The following is a 21,738-nucleotide window of genomic DNA, read 5'->3' as shown; positions in this document are numbered from 1 at the left end:
ACTCCAGGGTCTCTTGCACTTCAAACAATGGACTCATCTGCCACTGTGCACATCTGGTCTTATGTGGATACTGGGGAATCAAACCTGGGTTCTTAGGCTTGGCAGGCAAGTGCCTTAACCGCTAAGCCATCTCTCCCGCCTCAGCTCAGCAATTTAAATGAATTGTGCTCCAAGCACGTGATGCCTCCGAGCTATGCTTTGCAGAGAGGAGGTCTCAGAAGGCTCCATGACACAGGGCTTGAGCAGCCGTTCCCGTGGATTTTAGGTTTTCTTCCGTAACCGTTTCTTTGATGTTTCTGAATGAGAAACCTCTTCAGAGATATGTGCCCTGTTGGCCCGTGACTTTGACCTCTCCTTCTGGCCATCCCCACCGTGGCTCCCTGGGCATTGGTATGCCAGCTCTGGTGCCCCTCTGCAGACTGCTCAGACCCTTCCAAGGGGGCGCACGCTTTGTCCCGAGGCCTGTCTGACGAAGGCTTGTCCAGCCAGGTTTGCTCCGAAGGACCTGGGGAGCGCTGCTGTAGCAAGCTCGTGCCTGCGGAGGAAGTTCCCCAGTAGCCCAACATGCTTCCCTTGCACACCCTGTTCTTGTTGGTTACTTAGGAACACCTTCAAAAGTGTATCTGAGGGCTGGAGGGACAGCTTAGTGGTTACGGCGTTTGCCTGCAAAGCCAAAGGACCCAGGTTCAATTCCCCAGGACCCACGTTAGCCAGATGCACAAGGGGGTGCACGCGTCTCGAGTTTGTTTGCAGTGGCTGGAGGCCCTGTGTGCCCATTCTCTCTCTGTCTCTCTGAATCTTTCCCTCTTTCAAATAAATGAATAATAAATTGTTTTTAAATTTATTTATTTGAGAGCGACAGACACAGAGAGAAAGACAGATAGAGAGAGAGAGAGAATGGGCGCGCCAGGGCTTCCAGCCTCTGCAAACGAACTTCAGACGCGTGCGCTCCCTTGTGCATCTGGCTAACGTGGGACCTGGGAAACTGAGCCTTGAACCAGGGTCGTTAGGCTTCACAGGCAAGCGCTTAACAGCTAAGCCATCTCTCCAGCCCAATAAATTTTTTTTAAAAAAAGTTTATTTGGGCCGGGCATGGTGATGCATGCCTTTAATCCCAGCACTCAGGAGGCCTATATAGGAGGATCACCTTGAACTCGAGACCAGCCATAGACTAGATAGTGAATTCCAGATCAGCTTGGGCTAGAGCGAGACCCTACCTTGAAACACAGAAAAAAACAAAGAAACAAAAAAGCTACATTTATGTAGCCAACAAAGGTAAAACTCTGACTTACTCTTTCAGGAAACACAAAACCCTCGCTTTAATCAAAGACGGCCGTGTCATTGGTGGTATTTGTTTCCGGATGTTCCCATCGCAGGGATTCACAGAAATTGTTTTCTGCGCTGTGACCTCCAACGAGCAAGTAAAGGTAAGCGAATCGGGGTGTTGGAAGATGCGCCGAGAACAGGGCCTCTAGGTGAAGCTGTGGACCAGGACAATCGCCCTGCCGTGTGTCCAGAGCGCGGACTGTCTGGAAGTCCTCTCTGTGCACATGAGGCAGAGGCTGGCCTGTGTACCCACGGGGAGGGCCACATCCAGGCTTTGCTGGACGTTCAGGCGAAGTATAGGGGCCACTATATAGCCCACGTCACCCAAGTGTAATGTAGGGACACACACTCTTTTTTTTGGCAGCACCGAAAAAGATGTGTTTGGTGTGGATTTTGAGGATAATTTAGGCAGCTTACATGTCAGAAAGATTCTTAAAACTTGTCCCTAAAGATGAAAAGTGATCATTTAAATACATTCCATAAGGGAAATCATGAAAAATTTCACTGAGAAATTTCTCCTTCCCCTCCTCCTTTCTCTCCTCCCCTTCCTCCTTCTCTCTCCTTTTATTTTCCAGATAAGGTCTCACTGTAGTCCAGGCTGACCTGGAACTCGCTCTGTACTCCAAGGCTGGCCTTGAACTCACCGTGATCCTCCTGTGTCAGTCTCTAGAGTGAGACCCTACCTCAAAAAACAAAAACAGAAAACAAAACAAAAACAAAAAGCAAGTGAAAATATGATCAATTTTTTTTTTTTTTTTGAGGTAGGGACTCATTCTAGTCCAGGCTGAGCTGGAATTCACTATGTAGTCTCAGGGTGGCATTGAACTCATGGCAATTCTCCTACCTCTGCCTCCTAGATGCTGGAATAAAGGCCTGCTTAGATTAATTTTTGTGTGTGTGCATCTGGCTGATGTGGGTACTGGGGAATCCAACCTACGTCACTAGGCTTTGTAGACAAGTGCCTTAACCACTAAGCCATCACTCCAGCCCAGTCCCACAATTATTTTTTTTAAATTTTAATTTATTTGCGAGGCACAGACAGAAGGAAGCAGAGGGGGGAAAGCATGGGAGTACCTGGCCCTCCTGCCACTCAAACGAACTCCAGTACACGCGCCACCTAATGCACTGGCTTTACGCGGGCCTGAGGAGTTGAATCTGGACAAAAAAGCTTTGGAAACAAGTGCCTTCAACCGCTGAGCCATCTCTCTAGTCTTAAAATACACTTTGCTTCTCCCTCCCTCACTCTCCACCCCTTTTCCCTCTCTCCTTCCGTTTCTCTCTCTAACTGAACTCCTGATCCTTTTGCCTCCCTCGCCCAAGTGCTGATGTCACAGGCCATGCCACCACTCCTGTCCCTTTTGCCTTACCGTTCCTGGCCCTATTTTGATTAATTATCGAGGCAGGGTCTCTGTCTGTGGCCAGGCTGGCCATCATCTCTGTCCCCTTGCTTCGCCCTTCTGTGCACTGGGCGCGTAGGTGTGAGCCACCATGCCCTGCTCCTGGTAGTGTGACTCTGGCCACTGCTGGATGTGTCTAATCGCATAAAGCCCCGGGGAAGCTCTTGGACTTGACTCTCTGCATCCTGGGCGAGGGTAACCCTACAGTCTAACCTTTGTAATTCCATCAGGGGAAGGGGAAGACATGTCCTTTTTCCTTATTTCTTTCTTGAAAAAAATTCTTTTTAGCTGGGCGTGGAGGTGTACGCCTTTAATCCCAGCACTCGGGAGGTAGAGGTAGGAGGATGGCTGTGAGTTCAAGGCCACCCTGAGACTCCATAGTGAATTCTAGGCTAGCCTAGGCTAGAGTGAAACCCTACCTTGAAAAAAAAAGCATAATTTTTAAAATATTATTTACTTTTGTTAAATAATAATTTTTATTTATTTATTCGTTTGACAGAGAAAGAGGGAGAGTGAGAGAATGGGCATGGCAGGGCCCCCACCCGCTGCAAAAGAACTCCAGATGCGTGCACCCCTTGTGCATCTGGCTACTGGGTCCTGGGGGATCAAACCTGGGTCCTTTGCAGGCAAATGTCTTAACCACTAAGCCATCCCTCCATCCCTCTCCCCTTTTTCTTAAAGAATTTTTTATTATATGCAAAAAAAAACCATTTATTCCCTTTTTCTTTTTTTGTTTCCAAAGGTAGGGTCTCACCCTGGCCCAGACTGACCTGGATTTCACTATGTAGTCTCAGGCTGGCCTCAAACTCATGGCAATCCTCGTACCTCTGCCTCCCAAGTGCTGGGATTAAAGGCATGTGCCACCACGCTCTGCTTTTAATTTTATTTAGTTTTAAAGAGAGGGGCTGGAGAATGGTTGTACCAGGGCCTCTTGCTTTTGCAAACAAACTTCAGATGCTTGTTCCACTTTTTGCATCTGGCATTTTTGCATTTGTATGGAGACTGGGGAATCAAACCTGGGCCCTTAGGTTTTGCAGGCAAGTGCCTTAAAACTGCTAAGCCATCTCTCCAGCCCAAATTTATTTTATTTATTTGAGAAAGAGGGAGGGAGAGAAGGGGGAGAGAGAGAGAGAGAGAGAGGGAGAGAGGGAGGGAGGGAGGGAGAGGGAGAGAGAGTGTTGCCCTGCAAACAAACAAACTCCGGACACACGTGCCACCTTGTGCATGTGGTTTACAAGGATCCTGAGAAATTGCACCTGGGTTCTTTCTTTGGCTTTGTAGGCCAAGTGCCTTACTACTAAGCCATCTCGCCAGTCCAGGATCTTTTTCTTTTCAAATTTATTTTGTGAGAGAGAAAGAGAGAAGCATATATAGAGGCAAACAAACTCCAGACACAATGTGCAACCTTGTGCATCTGGCTTATGTGGGTCCTAGGGAATCGAACCTGGGTCCTTTGGCTTTGTAGGCAAGTGTCTTAACCTCTAAGCCATTTCTTCAGCCCAGGATATTTTTTCTTTTTCCTTTCTTTATTTCTTTTTTTGTATTTGTTTTGTTTTGTTTTTTCAAGGCAGGGTCTCACTCTAGCCCAGGCTGACCTGGAACTCACTCCGTAGCCCCAGCTGATCTCGAACTCACAACAATCTTCTACCTCTGCCAGCTGCCCCCCCAACCCCAAGCGCTGGGATTAAAGGCATGTACCACTAGTTTAGGATCTTAGTTAAAGGAAACTTTTCTGTCTGATTGTAGAGAGAAGGCTTAGAAAACAGGGCATTTGATTATAATTCTTATAGAAGTTTTGCTTTTAACGATCGCTGTACCGAGCACCAAAAGGTTGACTAAGGTTGACTTGGACGCTTTTAGGGATACCAGAGGGAGACTGAAGGTGTTTCATATGAATGGGGTACCTTGTTTTATTACTCCCCAGAAGGGGATGCTTTTTCTCTCCAAACCATGTAATTTCTAAAGGCTTGAAGGAAGGTGGCCAGACATCACAAACTTGGTAGGAAGAACTAGGTTAAAAAAAAATCATTTCCCATAAGTGAACTGAAATTATAATTTTAGAAAATTAATGTATTAGGTATGACATTGCATGCCTATAATCCTGGCTCTCATGAAGGTGAAGAAGGGGATCGAGAGCCCAAGGCAGTCAGGGCTTGTTTGTAGTGAGTTTGAAGCCAGCTATGTAGTGAGACCATAACTCAAAAAAATAAATAAAATACAAATAAAAATAAAATAAGATATGATAAAGAAAAGAGAAAAGAAAATGAAGATTAGTTCGAATGTCCTTCTAGGGGGCTGGAGCATAGATGGTTTAGTGGTTAAAGGCACTTGCTAGCAAAGCCGGACGGAATAGGTTTGATTCCCCAGTACCCACATAAACCCAGTGCACGAAGTAGTGCGTGTGTCTGGAATCTGTAGAAGCTAGAGGCTCTGGTGTACACATTCTCATTCTCCCTTTTTCTCTGTTTCTGCTTCAAATAAAGAAATAAAAATTTTTAAAAATATATATCTAAACATTTTCAAGAATCAGGCTTGTGCAATGCCCCCGTGAATGCTTTATTTGAAAAATCTCAGAGAGATCCTTACCGGGCTTTAGAATGTCTAGTTATCTCATATAAATATATATTTTGGCTTTTCAAGGTGGGGCTTTCTTGTTGTCTCATATAAATAAATATTTTGGTTGGGTGTGGTGGCACACACCTTTAATCCCAGCGAGGCAGAAGTAGGAGGATCGCTACAAGTTCAAGGCCACCCTCAGACTACCTAGTAAATTTCAGGTCAGCCTGAGCTAGAGCAAAACCCTACCTCGAAAAATAAAAAAACTAACTAACTAAATAAATATATTTGGCTTTTCAAGGTGGGGGCTTGCAATAGCCCAGGCTAACCTGCAATTCACTATGCAGTCTCAGGCTGGCCTCGAACTACTGGTGATCCTCCTACCTCAACCTCCTGAGTGTTTGGCCGTCATACCTGCTTTACCACAAACTTTTACTTAATATCAACAAAGAATTTTAAGGAATGAGATAGTGTTGGTATACTATTTTCAAAGAATCCAGTTTTTAAAATTTGTTTGTTTGGTTTTTAAATGATGATTTTTATCTTGAATCAAGAAGTTTGAATTTTCAGCTGGGCAACCATGCCTCAAAATATATTTAAAAAAACCTAATATTTTTGTTTTGTCTTTATTTATTTATTTTGAGGTACAGTGTCACTCTAGCCCGGGCTGACATGGAATTCACTATGTAGTTTCAGGCTGATGTCAAACTCACAGAGATCCTCCTACATCTGCATTCCAAGTGCTGGAATTAAAGACATGTGTCACCACACCTGTTTTTTTTTTGTTTTTCTTTTTGGTTGTTGTTTAAAGAAACCAATATTTTTGAGCTTTTTAGTTTGGGAGTTTCTTTTCTTTCTTTTTTTTTTTTTTAGAGTTTATAAATGCAAGAAACAGTTGCTAGTGTTCTGTCTCCTTCAGGAAAGATAAAATATATCAAAACATGTGCCTCCAAAGTTTCTTTTTTTAAATTTCTTTTCTAAAATTATTTTTATTTATCGAGAGAGACAGAGTCAGACAGAGGGAGAGAGAAGGAGAGAGAGAATGGGCATGCCAGTGCATCCAGCCACTGCAAATGAATTCCAGAAGCAAGTACCATCTTGTGTGACTGGCTTATGTGGGTCCTGGGGAATCGAACTTAGGTCCTTTGGCTTGGCAAGTGTCTTAACCACTAAGCCATCTCTCCAGTCCCTTGATACCATTTCTTGTCACATATGTAGGGATTTCCTTAGTGCGGAACTCAGTATGTCTTTTTTTTCGTTTGTTTGTTTATTTTTATTTATTTATTTGAGAGCGACAGACAGAGGCAAAGAGAGAGAGAGTGGGCACAACAGGGCCTCCAACCACTGCAAACGAACTCCGGACATGTGCACTCCCTTGTGCATCTGGCTAACGTGGGTCCTGGGGAATCGAGCCTTGAACCGGGGTCCTTAGGCTTCATAGGCAAGCGCTTCACTTCTAAGCCATCTCTCCAGCCCATATGTAAGTCTTATCTTAACCTCCACCCAGGGCTATGGAACCCATCTGATGAATCATCTGAAAGAGTATCACATAAAGCACGGCATCTTGAACTTCCTCACCTACGCAGACGAGTACGCCATTGGGTACTTCAAGAAACAGGTAGGTTTCCAACACATAGCACTGTTCCTCTAAAAATGCCTTCAGGTAGCCTTCACCAAAACAAATGACTTTTCCTTTATTATTATTGCTTTTTTTGAGGTAGGGTTTCCCTCTAGCTCAGGCTGACCTGGAATTCACTATGTAGACTCAGGGTGGCCTTGAACTCACAGTGATTCTCCTACCTCTGTCCCCCAAGTGCTGGGGGATTAAAGGCATGTGCCACCATGCCCGGCCTTCTTCCTTCTTCTTCTTCTTTCTTTCTTTCTTTCTTTTTATAAGAGAGGGAGAAAATTGGTGTGCCAAGGCCTCTAGCCACTGCAAACAACTCCAGACGCGTGTGCCACGTTGCGCACATGTGTGACCTTGTGCATCACGTGGGTACTGGGGAATTGAACCAGGGTCCTTAGGCTTCGCAGGCAAGCACCTTAACCACTAAGCCATCTCTCCAGCCTTTATATAAATGTATACTTTATTTGTTTATTTGCAAGCAGACAGAGATAGAGAGGGAGAGAGAATGGGCACACCAGGGCCTCTAGCCACTGAAAATGAACTCCAGAAGCATGTGCCACATTGTGCATCTGGTTTTATGTGGGTGCTGGGGATCGAACCTAGGTCATTAGGCTTCACAGGCAAGTGCCTTACCATTGAGCTATCTCTCAAGCCCCAAACAAGTGTCTTTTCCCCTCTATGCTTCCTGCTTGCAATAAGGATGCACATTTACTTTGTACCACACCAGAGCTAAGCTTCAGACTGGAAGAGAGGGTATAACAGCTAGGTATGTGCCTTGAGTGAACAAATGACTCTCATCTCTCTGTAAGTGAAGGCTGGTATTGCATCTAAGTTTCTCTCTTTTTTATATATACTTTTATTGATTTGCAAACAGAGAAATATGGAAAAAAGAGAGACAGAGAGAAAGGGTACACCAGGGCCTCCAGCCACTGCAAGAGAACTAACTACAGATGCATGCAGCACTTTGTGCATCTGGCTTTACGTGGGTGCCAGGGAATCAAACTCAGGTTGTTAGGCTTTGCAAGCAAGTGCCTTAACCACTGATCAACCTCTCTAGCTCTGCATGCAAACATCTCAAATCACTGTTCTCAGATGAAGGGGGGGCCTGGCACTGGCCATGCACAACTTTCCCATGACAAAGGAAGGTGGATTTTGTTTTGGCAGGGTGTTTATGTATGACAAGGTTCACAAAGAGGGCTCAGAGAGATGACTCAGTGGTTAAAGGCACTTGCTTGCAAAGCCTGATGGCCCATGTTCAGCCCTAGTACCTTTGTAAAGCCAGATTTACAAATTTGCAAGTGTCTAGAGCTCATTGGCCCTACCTTTCTATGTCTCTGTCTCTTAAATAAATAAATGGAGTTGTAGAGATGGATTAGTGGTTAAGGTGCTTGCCTGCAAAGCCTAAAAACCCTGGTTCAGTTCCCCAGTACCTGTGGGAGCCAGCTGTACAAGGTGGTGCATGCATCTGGAGTTCATTTGCAGTGTCTAGAGGCCCTAGTGCACCCATTCTCCCTCTGCATCTGTCTTAAATAAATACATAATGTTAATTGTAAAAAGAAATAAATAAATTTTTGAGGTAGGGTTTCACTCTAGCTCATGCTGACCTGGAGTTTACCATGTAGCCTCAGGGTGGCTTCGAATTTACGGTGATCCTCCTACCTTGTCCCATAAGTGCTGGGATTAAAGGCGTGTGCCACCACACCTGGCTACAAATAAAAGTTTTGAAGAAAGATACATGGACTGGGCTCACCCAGGGCCCAGTGTGTAGTGAGCACTGCGTATACAGTGCCCACACTCATTATCTGGCTGAGTGAACTGATTTGCTCTGCAGGGTTTCTCCAAAGAAATTAAAATACCTAAGACCAAATACGTTGGCTACATCAAGGACTATGAAGGAGCCACACTCATGGGATGTGAGCTGAATCCTCAGATTCCGTACACAGAGTTCTCAGTCATCATTAAGAAGCAGAAGGAGGTAAGCTGCTCCATTCATGGTCTCCTGGCCAGGCCCGCGCTGATTGGGCATTTTGATTTGACTGCTTCCCGCGTGCGCAGGTCCAGTGGATGCCACAATCTCGCTACACTGTGGGGTCGTCTGTTTCCTTTCTAGATTTCTATTCCTGAGAGTGTCAGTACTTTTATTTTAATTACTCATTTATTTGTTTGAGAGTATGGGAGAGAAAGAGGGAGAGGGAGAGAGAGAGAAAGAGAGAGAGAGAGAGAAGGGGCATGCCAAGGCCTCCAGCCCCTGCAAACGAACTCCAGATGCATGTTACACCTTGTGCATCTGGCTTAACTGGGTCTTGGGGAATTGAACCAAGGGCCTTTGGCTTTGCAGGCAGATGCTTTAACTGCTAAGCCAGCTCTCCAGCCCTAGCCCTTTATTGTATTAAAAACAAAGCAAAAAAGAAAAAAAAAAACAAACCCTTTTATTTAGAGATGGAAGCGAGTAAAGTGGTGCCCACACCTTTAATCGCAGCACTCGGGAGGCAGACGTAGGAGGATTGTCGTGAGTTCAAGGCCACCCTGAAACTATATAGTGAATTCCAGGTCAGCCTGGGCTAGAGTAAGACTCTACCTTGAAAAACAAAAACAAAAACAAACAAACAAACAAAAATCCACAGAGGGGAATGGAAAAACAATGCCTCAGCAGTTAAGGTGCTTCTTGCCTGCAGAGTCTAATAGCCGGGTTTCATTCCCCAGTACCCATGCAATGCCAGATGCACACAGTAACACATACATCTGGAGTTCATTTGCAGTGGCAGGAGGCCGATTCCCCCCACCCTACTTTTTAAAAAAATTTTATTTGAGAGAGAGAGGTAGAGGTAGAGGCACACCAGAGCTTCTAGCCACTGCAAATGAACTCCTCATGTATGCGCCACCTTGTACATCTAGCTTTATATGAGTACTGGGGAATCAAACCTGGGTCCTTTGGCTTTGCTGGCAAGTGCCGTAATTGCTAAGCCATCTTTCCAGCCCTCCCTCTTTTTCATTGTTTTGGTTTCTTGAGGTAGGTTCTCACTCCCGCCCAGGCTGACCTCTAATTCACTGTGTCGTCCCAGGCTGGCCTTGAACTTACAGTGATCCTCCTACCTCTGTCTCCCAAGTGCAGGGATTAAAGGCGTGCACCACCACACCTGACTGAACGTCGTCTCTGTAGCTTGGCTAACTTGTACTGGAATCAGCGCACGGGCTCCTTGGTTGACACATTTTCTTCTTCTGCTTTACAGATCATTAAAAAGCTGATAGAAAGGAAACAGGCCCAGATTCGCAAAGTCTACCCTGGACTTTCATGTTTTAAAGACGGAGTTCGACAGATTCCTATAGAATGCATTCCTGGAATTAGTATGTATAGACGTTTTTTAAAAAAGCAAAATCTTTTGGTAATCCTATGAGTGGAAAGAACGAGAGTGCAGTCATTTGAGAAGCTTCGGCGATTCCTGTCTCCGCCAGGAGGCAGCGAGCTGGGTGTGGTGGCGCTCCCTTCTAATCCCAGCACCTGCGAAGCCGAGGCAGGAGAATGTTGAGTTCGAGACCAGCCTGGTCTAGATTGAGACACAATCGGGGTAGGGGAGGGGTGAGGGCGGGGGTGGGGCACAGGAGTAGATTCTGTTCCTTTTTTTCATCCTTCAAACAGACCAGAGGTGCCTTCTTTTACAGCTGTATTAAGAAGAGCCGGGCACTGTGCAGAACTAGGCACTAGAAAGATGTAAAAAGGTGAAACACCAGAACTTCACGTTTACAAGTTCGGAAATTTTTTAGTGGTTTTCCTGTGGTTGTTGAGTTTTGACACTAAATTAACCATCAAAGACAGTGTTTTAGTCTGGCTCTGTTTTCCTTCAAGACACCTTGACAGCCTGTCTTCCTACCGTAAAATCTGTGCTTGAATCTTAATTATTTGCCATCTATAATGGCAGTCATATCATTTGCTTTAAATTCCTTTTTTAAAAATTATTTATTTGTAAGGAGGAGAGAGAAAGAGAGAGAATGAATGAGTATACCAGGGACCCCGCCACTCAAACATACTCTCTAGCTGTATGTAACACTGTGCACCTGGCGTTATGTGGGCACTGGGGAGCCAATCTGGGGCCAGCAGGCTTTGCAAGCAAGCTTCTTTAACTTCTGAGCCATCTCTCCAGCCCTGCTGCAAATTTCTGAGTTCACGGCAGTTTTTCAGGTGTTCTTCCTTATGTCCCAGATGAGCTGGCTTAAAAATATTTTGTTTATTATTTATTTGCAAGGACAGAGAAAGAGAAGGAAAAAGAGAGAGAGAGAGAGAGAGAGGTTGAGAGGTTACAATAGGGCCTCTTGCTACTGCAAAAAAACTCCAGATGCATGTGCCACTTTGTGCATCTGGCCTTATGTGGGCACTGGGGAATTGAATGTGGGCCACCAGGTTTCACAAGCCAGCATCTTTGACCACTGAGTAATCTGTCCAGCCCCATTTTTGCTTTTTATAGGTCAAAAGCTATTGAATATCATTTGGTATTTTTATTTGACTTGAATTCAAGTTCTTATATTAGAGACTCAATACAAAAATGCATGTAAGCCAACTGAAATGTTCCAGAACACAGTAAGGTGCACTTCACTGCACCTATCTTACTAAACCGCCAGATGACTCATCCTGCGTACGGATGCTCTCACATCAGGAAGGCCTGCTGGTGCCGGGCATTCTTATCTGTCTTTCTCTAAACCACCTAATTTCTATAGTTCTGCTTCACAGATAGGTAAACTGAGGGGGAGAGGGTAAATCACCACTAAAAAAGTCACTTTTAAGGTGAGAAGACATCAAATCCAGACCCTTCAGATTACACCTCCACATAAACCATCTCACACTGCTTTCATGGTGTTTGTAAAAAATAATAAATAAATAAAAAAGACACTGATACATTTTTCTGAGCTAAAATATCAACTTCACTTGTATGTAATGATCAGCAGATATCTTCAGTTTAAAAGATGCAGCTTTGTTGTTTTTCTGAAGGGATGGCATCTCTGCTTTCACAAACATTCACAGGCATCCCTAGGTAGAGCTCAGAGGAGGAGCATCTGCCTCAGGGCTGGTGTGAGGTCCTGTGTTCAATTCTCAATGCTGAAAAAAACCTAATATATAAAATTTAAAAAAACCCACAGCATGCTAATTTGTCAGCCTTGTGTTTTATTTTTATTTTTTAAAATTTTGTTCATTTATTTATTTGCAAGGAAAGAGAGAGAGAGAGAGAGAGAGAGAGAGAGAATGGGTGTGCCAGGGCCTCTAGCCACTGCAAACAAACTCCAGATGCATGTGCCACCTTGTGCATCTGGCTTTATGTGTGTACTGGAGAATTGAATCTGAGGTCTTGGGCTTTGCATGCAACTTCCTTAACCACTGTGTCATTTCTCCAGCCCACGTTTAAAAATTGTTTTAAAATTCATTTTTATTTATTTGAGAGGAAGGGAGGAGGGAGGGAGGGGGAGAAAGAGAGAGAGAGAGAGAGAATATGTGCATGCTAAGGCTTCTAGCTGATACAGATGAATTCCAGATGCTTCAGGCCTACATGGGTCCTAGGGAATCAACCTGTGTCCTTTGGTTTTTCAGGCAAGCTCCTTACTGCTAAGCCATCTCTCTAGCCCTTTTAAAAATATTTTTATTCACCAGGCATGGTGGTTCATGCCTTTAAGCCCAGAACTTGGGAGGCAGAGGTAGGATTGTTGAGTTTAAGGCTAGCTTGAGACTACAGAGTGAATTCCAGGTCAGCCTGGGCTAGAATGAAACCCTACCTCGAAAAAAAAAATTTTTTTTTTTCTCAAGGTAGGGTCTCAGACTAGCCCAGGCTGACCTGGCCTGGAACTCTTGGCGATCCTCCTACCTCTGCCTCCTGAGTGCTGAAAGTAAAGGCGTGTGCCACCATGCCAGGCAAAAAAAAAAAAAAAAAAAAAAAAAAATTCTAGCCCAGGCTGACCTGGAATTCACTAGGTAGTCTCAGGGTGGCCTTGGACTCATTGCGATCCTCCTATTTCTGCCTCCCGAGTGCTGGGATTGAAGGTGTGTACCACCATGCCCAGCCTAAAAAAAAAAAAAAACAAAAACCCATTTTATTCATTTATTTGAGAGAGAGAGAGAGAGAGAATATGAATGTGCCAGGGCCTCTTGCCGCTGCAAGTGAGCTCCAGACACATGTGCCACTTTGCGCATCTGGCTTTACGTGAGTGCTGGGAATCGAACCCAGCTCACCAAACTTTGTAAGCAAGTGCCTTAACTGCTGAGCCGTCTCCTGAGCCCGGGCAGTGTTTTCCGTTGTGAGCTGTATATATGAAAGCAAGTGGTTGCCATTCATTTCAGTGTGTTTCCCCCACTCGACCTTTCTAGAGTCTGTCATTTATTAGACTTCTGATAAATAATAAGTATGTTCTTCTCTTGACCAAAAGCAGTTCTCATTTAGTGTTTAATTTTGTTGACATATAGGAGAGACAGGCTGGAAACCGAGCGGAAAAGAGAAAAGGTAAGATGGGCCGAGGATGCTCACGGAAGCGCTCTCTCTTCCTCCCCCAGCATCTCAGAGTGCGAGGGCCGAGCGGTCGGCGTCCGCAGAGAGAGCAGCGTGGTGGGGTCAGAGCTCTAGGTCTGGACTGGTGGCAGGTTCTGGCTTGTGGAGCGTGAGTAGGAGCGAGGGCCAGGGCTGAGCCCTAACCTGGGCTCCCTGTTGTCTGTTCTTTTCAAACAGAGAATCCAAAGACCCTGACCATCTTTACAGCACTTTCAAGAACATCCTGCAGCAGGTGAAGGTGGGTGCTCTCCCCACAAGCAGAGACTTTGAAACGGCATGTCACGTGGACTTCCCATGACAGATGCTTTCCTCTTCTCTTTGCCCCAGAACCACCAAAATGCCTGGCCCTTCATGGAACCCGTGAAGAGAACAGAAGCTCCTGGATATTATGAAGTTATAAGATTCCCCATGGGTAATGTCATTAACATTTTATTTTTTTATTAATTTCAATTTTATTTTATTTACTTATTTATTTGAGAGAGAGAGAGAGAGGCAGACACAGAAAGAGTGAGTATGGGCATGCCAGGGCCTCCAACCACTGCAAATAAACTCTAGACGTGTGTGTCACCTTGTGCATCTGGCTTACATGGGTAGGTAGTGTGGAATCGAACCTGAGTCCTTTGGCTTTGCAGGCAAACACCTTAACCACTAAGCCATCTCTCCAGCCCTCATTCTTTTTGTTTGTTTATTTACCATTTGACTTTGTTTTTTTTTTTTTTTTCAAGGTAAGGTCTTATTCTAGCTCAGGCTGACCTGGAATTCACCTTGCAATCTCAGGGTGGCCTTGAACTCACAGTGATTCTCCTACCTCTGCCTCTTGAGCTAAAGGCATGTGCCACCATGCCTGGTCTTAACTTGTTTTTTAAAAATATTCTATTTTTCTTTATGTATTTGGGAGAGAGAGAGAATGCCAGGGTTTTCAGCCACTGCAAACGAACTCCAAATGCATGCGTCCCCTTGTGCATCTGGCTTACATGGGTCCTGGAAAATTGAACCTGGGTCCTTTGGCTTTGCAGGCAAGCGCCTTAACCACTAAGCCATTTCTCCAGTCCCCTATTTAACTTGTTTTAATGTTTCTTTATAAATGGTGAGAAACTTGTGTTTCATTCTTTTTTACACGTTACCTCTTTTTCCCTCCCTCTACAGTATTATAAACGGCCGTCGGGCAGTGTGCTCTAAGCAGAGGGCATGTGGGTAGAAGGGCTGTAAACGCCTTGTTTACTTAGAAGCATATTGTAGTGGTTTCATTTTTTTCCTCAAATAGGAACTTCTTGGTCTGCCCAGTCACACGGGTGAGTTATTTTGGGAGGATCTAGAACTCTATTAACACATTTTTAGATACTTTTCCCCCCTCTTCTATTGTAATTGCAGGAAAAATCCGAGTTATCCTTAGAAATGTGATGATGAGTACCTGAGATAGACTTTAACCCGGAGGTTTATAAAAAATTGTGTATTTATTTACTTTTTATTTGAGAGGGACAGACAGAGAGAGAAAGAGGCAGATAGAGAGAGAGGGAGAATGGGCGCACCAGGACCTCCAGACACTGCAAACGACGTGTGCCCCCTTGTGCATCTGGCTAACGTGGGTTCTGGGGAATCGAGCCTCGAACCAGAGTCCTTAGGCTTCACAGGCAAGCGCTTAACCACTAAGCCATCTCTCCAGCTCCCCCCCCCAGAGATTTTTTTAAATGAATTTATTTTACTTATTTGAGAGAGAGAAAATGGGTGCACCAGGGCCTTTAGCAAATGGACTTTAGCATATGAACTCCAGACGCATGCACCACCTTGTGCACTTGGCTTATGTGGGTCCTGGAGAATTGAACCTGGGTCCTTTGGCTTCACAGGTAAATGCCTTAACCACTAAGCCATCTCTCCAGCCCAGAGATATATTTTTATCCTTTGGTGATTTATTGAGGATTTGTGATTTTTTAAGCTTAAAAAATTATTTATGGGCTGGAGAGATGGCTTAGCGGTTAAGCGCTTGCCTGTGAAGCCTAAGGACCCCAGTTCGAGGCTCAATTCCCCAGGACCCACGTTAGTCAGATGCACAAGGGGGCGTATGTGTCTGGAGTTCATTTGCAGTGGCTGGAAGCCCTGGCGTGCCCATTCTCTCTCTCTGTCGCTCTCAAATAAATAAATAAAAATAAAAAAATTTTAAAAATTATTTATTTACTTATTTCAGAGAGACAGTGAGAAAATGGGTGTGCCAGGGCCGAGAGCCACTGCAAACAAACTCCAGATGCATGTGCTACTTTGTGCATCTGACTTTACATTGGTACTGGAGGATTGAACCTGGGTCCCCCGGCTTTGCAGGCGAGTTTCTTAACTACTAAGCCATCTCTCCAGCCTGGATTTGTGATTTTTTGTTGTTCTTGTTGTTGTTGTTGTTTTGAGGTAGGGTCTCACTCTAGCCCAGGCTGACCTGGAATTCACTATGGAGTCTAAGGGTGGCCTCGAAATCATGGCAATCCTCCTACCTCTGCCTCCCGAGTGCTGGGATTAAAGGCGTGTGCCACCATGCCCAGCCCTGGTTTGTGATTTTGATGCAAATGAATGTGTTCCCATTTGGGGATATTGTACAATTTTATAAAGTTATAATAATGGTACCCTTTGGAAACATTTGGTAATATACTAAGAATTTAGTGGGATATCGCTAAAATAGATACATAAATAAAAATCAAGAAAATTCAGAGTTAAAGATGACTCATGGGCTGGAGATAATGGCTTAGTGGTTAAGGTGCTTGCCTACAATGCTCAAAGACCCATGCTCATTGCCCCAGATCCCACGTAAGCCAGACACACAAGGTGGTGTACCCATCTGGAATTCGATTGCAGTGGCTGGAGGCCCTTCTGCTCCAGTTCTCTCTTTCTTTCATGAAAAGAAAGGATTACTCATGTTTTCTCCTTCCTGTGCAGATCTGAAGACCATGAGCGAACGTCTCAAGAACAGGTACTACGTGTCTAAGAAGCTGTTCATGGCAGACTTACAGCGTGTGTTCACCAACTGCAAGGAATACAACCCCCCTGAGAGCGAGTACTACAAGTGTGCCAGTACCCTGGAGAAGTTCTTCTTCAGCAAGATCAAGGAGGCTGGGTTAATTGACAAGTGATCCCCCCCGCCCCCCCGCTTCTTAGAAACACATCATCCGTGTGCCTGACCAAGGTGGCATCATTTTCTTTCTTTTTCTTTAAAGAATTGGGCATAATGTGTTGAAGAGACTCAATGTTTTAGCACTTTGGAAAAAGAAAACCCTCCTTTCAGTCTTTCAGATCCGTATTTAAATGGAAGTTGTAGAACATTCTTATTTCACAGAGTAGATCTTAGTCTACTCACTCCCTTCATGTACATTTCCTATGGCATGCCCCGTAGCCAGCTGTCCCTCAGTAGATGACCAGCGTTTTCCCTAACAACCTTACATGAGAACATTGCACAGAGTACCTAAGATTTGGGGGGAATCTAGACAATTCTCAAACCGTGAATGTTTCCATTTTGTTTTCCTCTAATGGAATGTGAAAGTTTATTTGTATTTTATTCTGAAGGACTTGAAGGAAGGGATGCGTGAGAAGCCTGTAAGGGGCGAGGTGTGTGAGGATGTCTCGCTGTAGACTTTTTATAGTTATATTTTTCAAACACTCATCTAGTGAGGTGCTTGGAGCAGCTGTGAACAGTGCAGTTTCCCCCACAAGCAGCTGCCTTGGCTCCTGTGGAGAAGGGAATTCCATAATGTAAACTTTTTATAGGCATCTGGGCTGTTGATCATACTGTCCACCTACCCCACACTTGCAAGTGCGTAACCACTGTTTGAATCTTTCTTGACACAAGTGTGTGGTGTTACTTATGCAGGCCATAAGTTCCAAAAAAGAGAAATCATTTTCCAGGCCACCAAGGCAGAAACTTGAAAACACTTGGGATAGAGTCAACATGCTTTAATAGGAACAGACATGTGGTCTGTATTTGTATCCATTGGGTGTTCTAGAATATATTAATTGTTTTTGGTGAATTAAATTCCCACTGGGTTTTATTGTCAGTATTTTAACACCTAAGTTGCTGCATAGGTCCAGGGTTATATCCCACTAAAATCCACCATATAGTCTTATTAACTAACCTGTCTTAGGGCTCCAGCCTAAGTGCACGGATTTATTTCCTGATAACACTACATAGAGAAGTGGGACATCTTCCAGACCCGGACTCCGGAAAAGCAGCTCCTATCCACCCATACCAACGAGGGCCATTTTGACGGTCTTGACACTAATTTTTATGACGCAAATTTCTAAACTGATTTTTGTACTGGACAAAGGTTTTAAAACTAGGTTTCACGTATGTTTTCTATCAGCATAAATCAAAATGGGTCACTAAAAGTCATTCAAGACAACTGCCAGAGATAGTCTGTGGGAAGGAAAAATAGAACCTCCCAGCGGTTCTCTTCAAATAGGAGTTGTTTCTGACATGCAAGAGCTGTTTGGGCTGAAAAGACCTCAGCTTCTGTAAGTGTAAGAGCTCCTTGCATGGTGTCTAGACTTCATGAAGAATGATACAGTTTGTATTAAGTACTTTGGACTGGCTTTAAACAGCCATGTCCTGGATTTGCCGAAGTGTCTCTCCGGCTTGGTATCCTGTGAAAGTTTGTTATTTTCGGGGTAGACATTCTTATAGAATATTGTCTTAAAAAAATCAGATGGTCTCTTCTATATTGAAAGCATTTTTATGTTTTCTAATTTAAAATTTAATATTTTCTTATAGATACCGTGCAATAAAGCTGAAGTAGAATGTGTGGTTTTTTGCAAATGCTTTAACAGCTGATAAGATTTTACATTTGTAAAATTAATATATTGTACTGGTACAAAATAGTTTTAAATTATATTTTGAAAAACTTCAATGTGTTGGTGTGATTTCTTCTAATAGCCTGAGGTTAACAAGATAGCGTATGATGTGGTTGGGCCATCAACAGTACTCTTAAAAAGATATTTATTTGAAAAAGAGAGAGAGAGGGAGGGAGGCAGATAGAATGGGCACACCAGGGCGTCTAGCCACTGCAAGTGAGCTGCAAATGCATGCTCCACCTTGTGCATCTGGCTCATGTGGGTTCTGGGGAATTCAATCTGGACTTTTAGGCTTTGCAGGGAACCTCCTTAACTGCTAAGCCATCTCTCCAGACCTCAATGGTACTTTTTTAAATAAAAAATTAATTTTTTAAAAATGTATTTATTTACTTGACAAAGACAGAGGGGGAGAGAGAATGGGCATGCCAGGGCCTCCAGCCTCTGCAAATGAACTCAAGACACGTGTGACCCCTTGTGCATCTGGCTTATGTGGGTCCTAGGGAATCAAACCCGGGTCCTTTGGTTTTGCAGGCAAAGGCCCTAACCGCTAAGCCGTCTCTCCAGCCCTTAATAAAAAAAAATATTTATTTTACAAAGAGAGAATGGGCATGCCAGGGCCTCCAGCAGCTGCAAATGAACTTCAGATGCATGTACTACCAGTGCATCTGGCTTATGTGGGTCCTGGGGAATTGAACCTGAGTGCTTTGGCTTTATAGGCAAATGTCTTAACTGCTAAGCCATCCCTCTAGCCCCTTGATGGTATTCTCTCTCCCCCTCTCTCTCCCTCTCCCTCTCTCTCTCTCTCTCTCTCTCTCTCTCTCTCTCTCTCTCTCTCTCTTCAAGGTAGGGTCTCACTCTAGCTTGGGCTGACCTGGAATTCATTATGTAGTCTTAGGGAGGCCTTGAACTCATGGACATCCCCCTACCTCTGTCTGAGAGCTGTGATTAAAGGCCTGTGTGTGTCACCACGCCCAGATGTCTTTGATGGTACACTTTTTTTTTTTTTTTTCCAAGTAGTTGTTTCACTCTAGCTCAGGCTGACCTAGAATAATTCACTATGTAGTCTCAGGGTGGCTTCAAACTCACGGCGATCCTCCTACCTCTGCCTCCTGAGTGCTGGGATTAAAGACGAGTGCCACCACGTCTGGCTTCTGGCCTGTCCTTGATGGTACTCTCTTGGTCTGAAGTCTAGCCTGTCACATATTAGGATAGTGGCCCATACTTATTTTCTAGGCCCATTTGCTTGAAACACTGTTTTCCAACCTTTCACCCTAAGATTGTATCCATCCTTTGTAGAAAGGTGAGTTTCTTGGAGGCAACAAATTGAAGGATCCTGCTGTTTAACCCAGTCTGCAAACCTATGTCTTTTGGTTGGGGGCATTGAGGCTGTTGATATTGAGTTATTATTGAAAGGTATGTATTTTGCCATTTTTTTCATTTTTTGTAGTTCTTCCAGTTTTACCTTTGCTCTGTTGTATTAACTAGTATTTGCATAAGGTTTTTTTCAGGTTCCTTATATGTGTGCTTTTTTTTCTCGTCAGCATGGAGGATCCTTTCAAGTATTTTCTGTAGAGCTGGTTTGATCTTCATATCTTCCTTTAGCCTGCTTTTGCTCTGGCATGTCCTTATTTCTCCATCTATTTGAATAGATAGCTTTGCAGGATAAAGTAACTTGGTTGAAAGTTATCTGTGTGTTGCCCCACATCCTTAATCCTATCAGCTGGGAGGGTGAGATTTCTAGTCTGTAGAGGGTTCCAGCTGGGGACCAAGCGGTCAGAACACGAGTCTATGGAGGACATCTGATTGAAACCTCCATGTTCCCCAGGTTTTGCAGTTACGGTTGCAGTTACCTTCTGTTCGCTGGGATGAAACTCCTGACTGAAAGCAGCTGGAGGGAGGGTGGTGCTTGTTTTGGTTTAGTCTTGAGGGGACACTCCATGATGGCAGGGAAAGCCCGGCATTAGCACAGGCTGGACCTCATCTCTGCCACGTCAGGTGGACACAGCAGAAGAGTGCCAAATATGGCAAGGGGAAGCTGGCTAAAACTCCCATAAGCCCACCCCCATCACATCTCCTCCAGGAGGCTCCAATTCCCAAATTGCCACCAGCTGGGGACCTAGCATTCAGAACATGAGTTCATGAGGGACACCTGCATCACAATCATATTTTACAAAGGTTGTGTTAAGCCGGGCGTGGTGGCACATACCTTTAATCACAGCACTTTGGAGGCAGAGATAGGATCACCGTGAGTTCAAGGCCACTCTGAGACTACATAGTTAATTCCAGGTAAGCCTGGACCAGAGTGAGACCCTACCTCAAAAAAAAAAAACCAAAAAAGGTTGTTTATAAGAATAAAGTGATCAACATTTTTCTAGGTAGTTATGGAATCTAAAAAGCAGACACAAGATTAGCCATCTTAATATAGATTAACCATCTATAAATGCTCATCACACCACTTTTTTTTTTTTTTTTTTTACTATGCAGTCTTGGGATAGCTTGAAACTCATGGTGGTCCTCCTACCTGTTTCTTGAGTGCTAGGATTGAAGGTGTGTGCCTTGCATTTTAAGTAGATTCTATGGACTGTGCATGGAAAGTTACTGGTAGCAATCATTGTTCCACATACATATTAAGAAATTAAAATTTATTTATTTATTTACTTGACAGAGGGAAAGAGAGGAAGAGGCAGATAGAAAATGGGCATGCTAGAGCCTCCAGCCACTGCAATCTCCAGATGCATGTGCCACCTTGTGCATCTGGCTTATATGGGTACTGGGGAATCAAACCTGGGTCCTTAGGCTTTGCAAGCAAGTGCCTTAACCACTAAGCTGTCTGTCCAACCTCCAATTTTTTAAAATTTATTTTTTCACGGTTTTTAGAGTCTCACCCTAGCCCAGGCTGACCTGGAATCCCCCTGTAGTCCCAGGCTGGCCTCAAACTCAGAGATCCTCCTACCTGTGCCTCCTGAGAGCTGTGATTAAAGGTGTACACCACCACATCTGGCTCTCCTAGTTTTTAAATATTTATTTACAGAAGCAGAGAGAAAAAAAAGTGAATGAACAGGGGCCACTTGCCACTGTACAAACTCCAAACACATGTGTACTTTGTGCATTTGGCTTAACATAGGTACTGGGGAACTGAACCAGGCTATAAGGCTTTGTAAGCAAGTTCTAGTTCTCCATCCCCACATTTCTATGTGTGTAAAATGGGGACAAATTTGTTACCTCTCCTTTTGGTTTTGGCTTTTTAAAGTAGGTTGGGACTCACTGTAGCCCAAGCTGACCTGGAATTCACTATGTAGTCGCAAGCTGGCCTCAAACTCAGTGATCTGCCTACCTCTGCTTCCCAAGTGCTGGGAATAAAGGTGTGTGCCACCATGCCCAGCATTTTTAAAAATTTATTTATTTATTTGAGAGAGAAAGAGACTGAGTGAGAGGGGGTAGGGGAGAATGGGCATGCCAGGGCCTTCAGCCACTGCATACGAACTCC

General features: G+C 44.3%; 1 protein-coding gene across 1 annotated transcript in view; it reads left to right on the top strand.

Annotated features, from left to right (window-relative positions):
* Positions 1-18,224, top strand: part of Kat2b (lysine acetyltransferase 2B) — a 105,620-nt gene extending 87,396 nt beyond the window's left edge. Inside the window, exons 11-18 of the mRNA XM_045136024.1 lie at positions 1,301-1,427; positions 6,787-6,897; positions 8,738-8,881; positions 10,137-10,251; positions 13,349-13,385; positions 13,608-13,668; positions 13,758-13,842; positions 16,347-18,224. Of these exons, the coding sequence (XP_044991959.1) occupies positions 1,301-1,427; positions 6,787-6,897; positions 8,738-8,881; positions 10,137-10,251; positions 13,349-13,385; positions 13,608-13,668; positions 13,758-13,842; positions 16,347-16,540 (874 nt within the window). The 3' untranslated portion in view covers positions 16,541-18,224. The remainder of the gene's footprint in view (positions 1-1,300; positions 1,428-6,786; positions 6,898-8,737; positions 8,882-10,136; positions 10,252-13,348; positions 13,386-13,607; positions 13,669-13,757; positions 13,843-16,346) is intronic.
* The last annotated feature ends 3,514 nt before the right edge of the window (positions 18,225-21,738 follow it).

The sequence above is a fragment of the Jaculus jaculus genome, chromosome 16 (genome assembly GCF_020740685.1).
Source record: "Jaculus jaculus isolate mJacJac1 chromosome 16, mJacJac1.mat.Y.cur, whole genome shotgun sequence".
NCBI lineage: Eukaryota > Metazoa > Chordata > Mammalia > Rodentia > Dipodidae > Jaculus > Jaculus jaculus.
The sequence above is the reverse complement of the archived record's forward strand: the minus strand, read 5'-3'. Positions and strand labels throughout refer to the sequence as shown.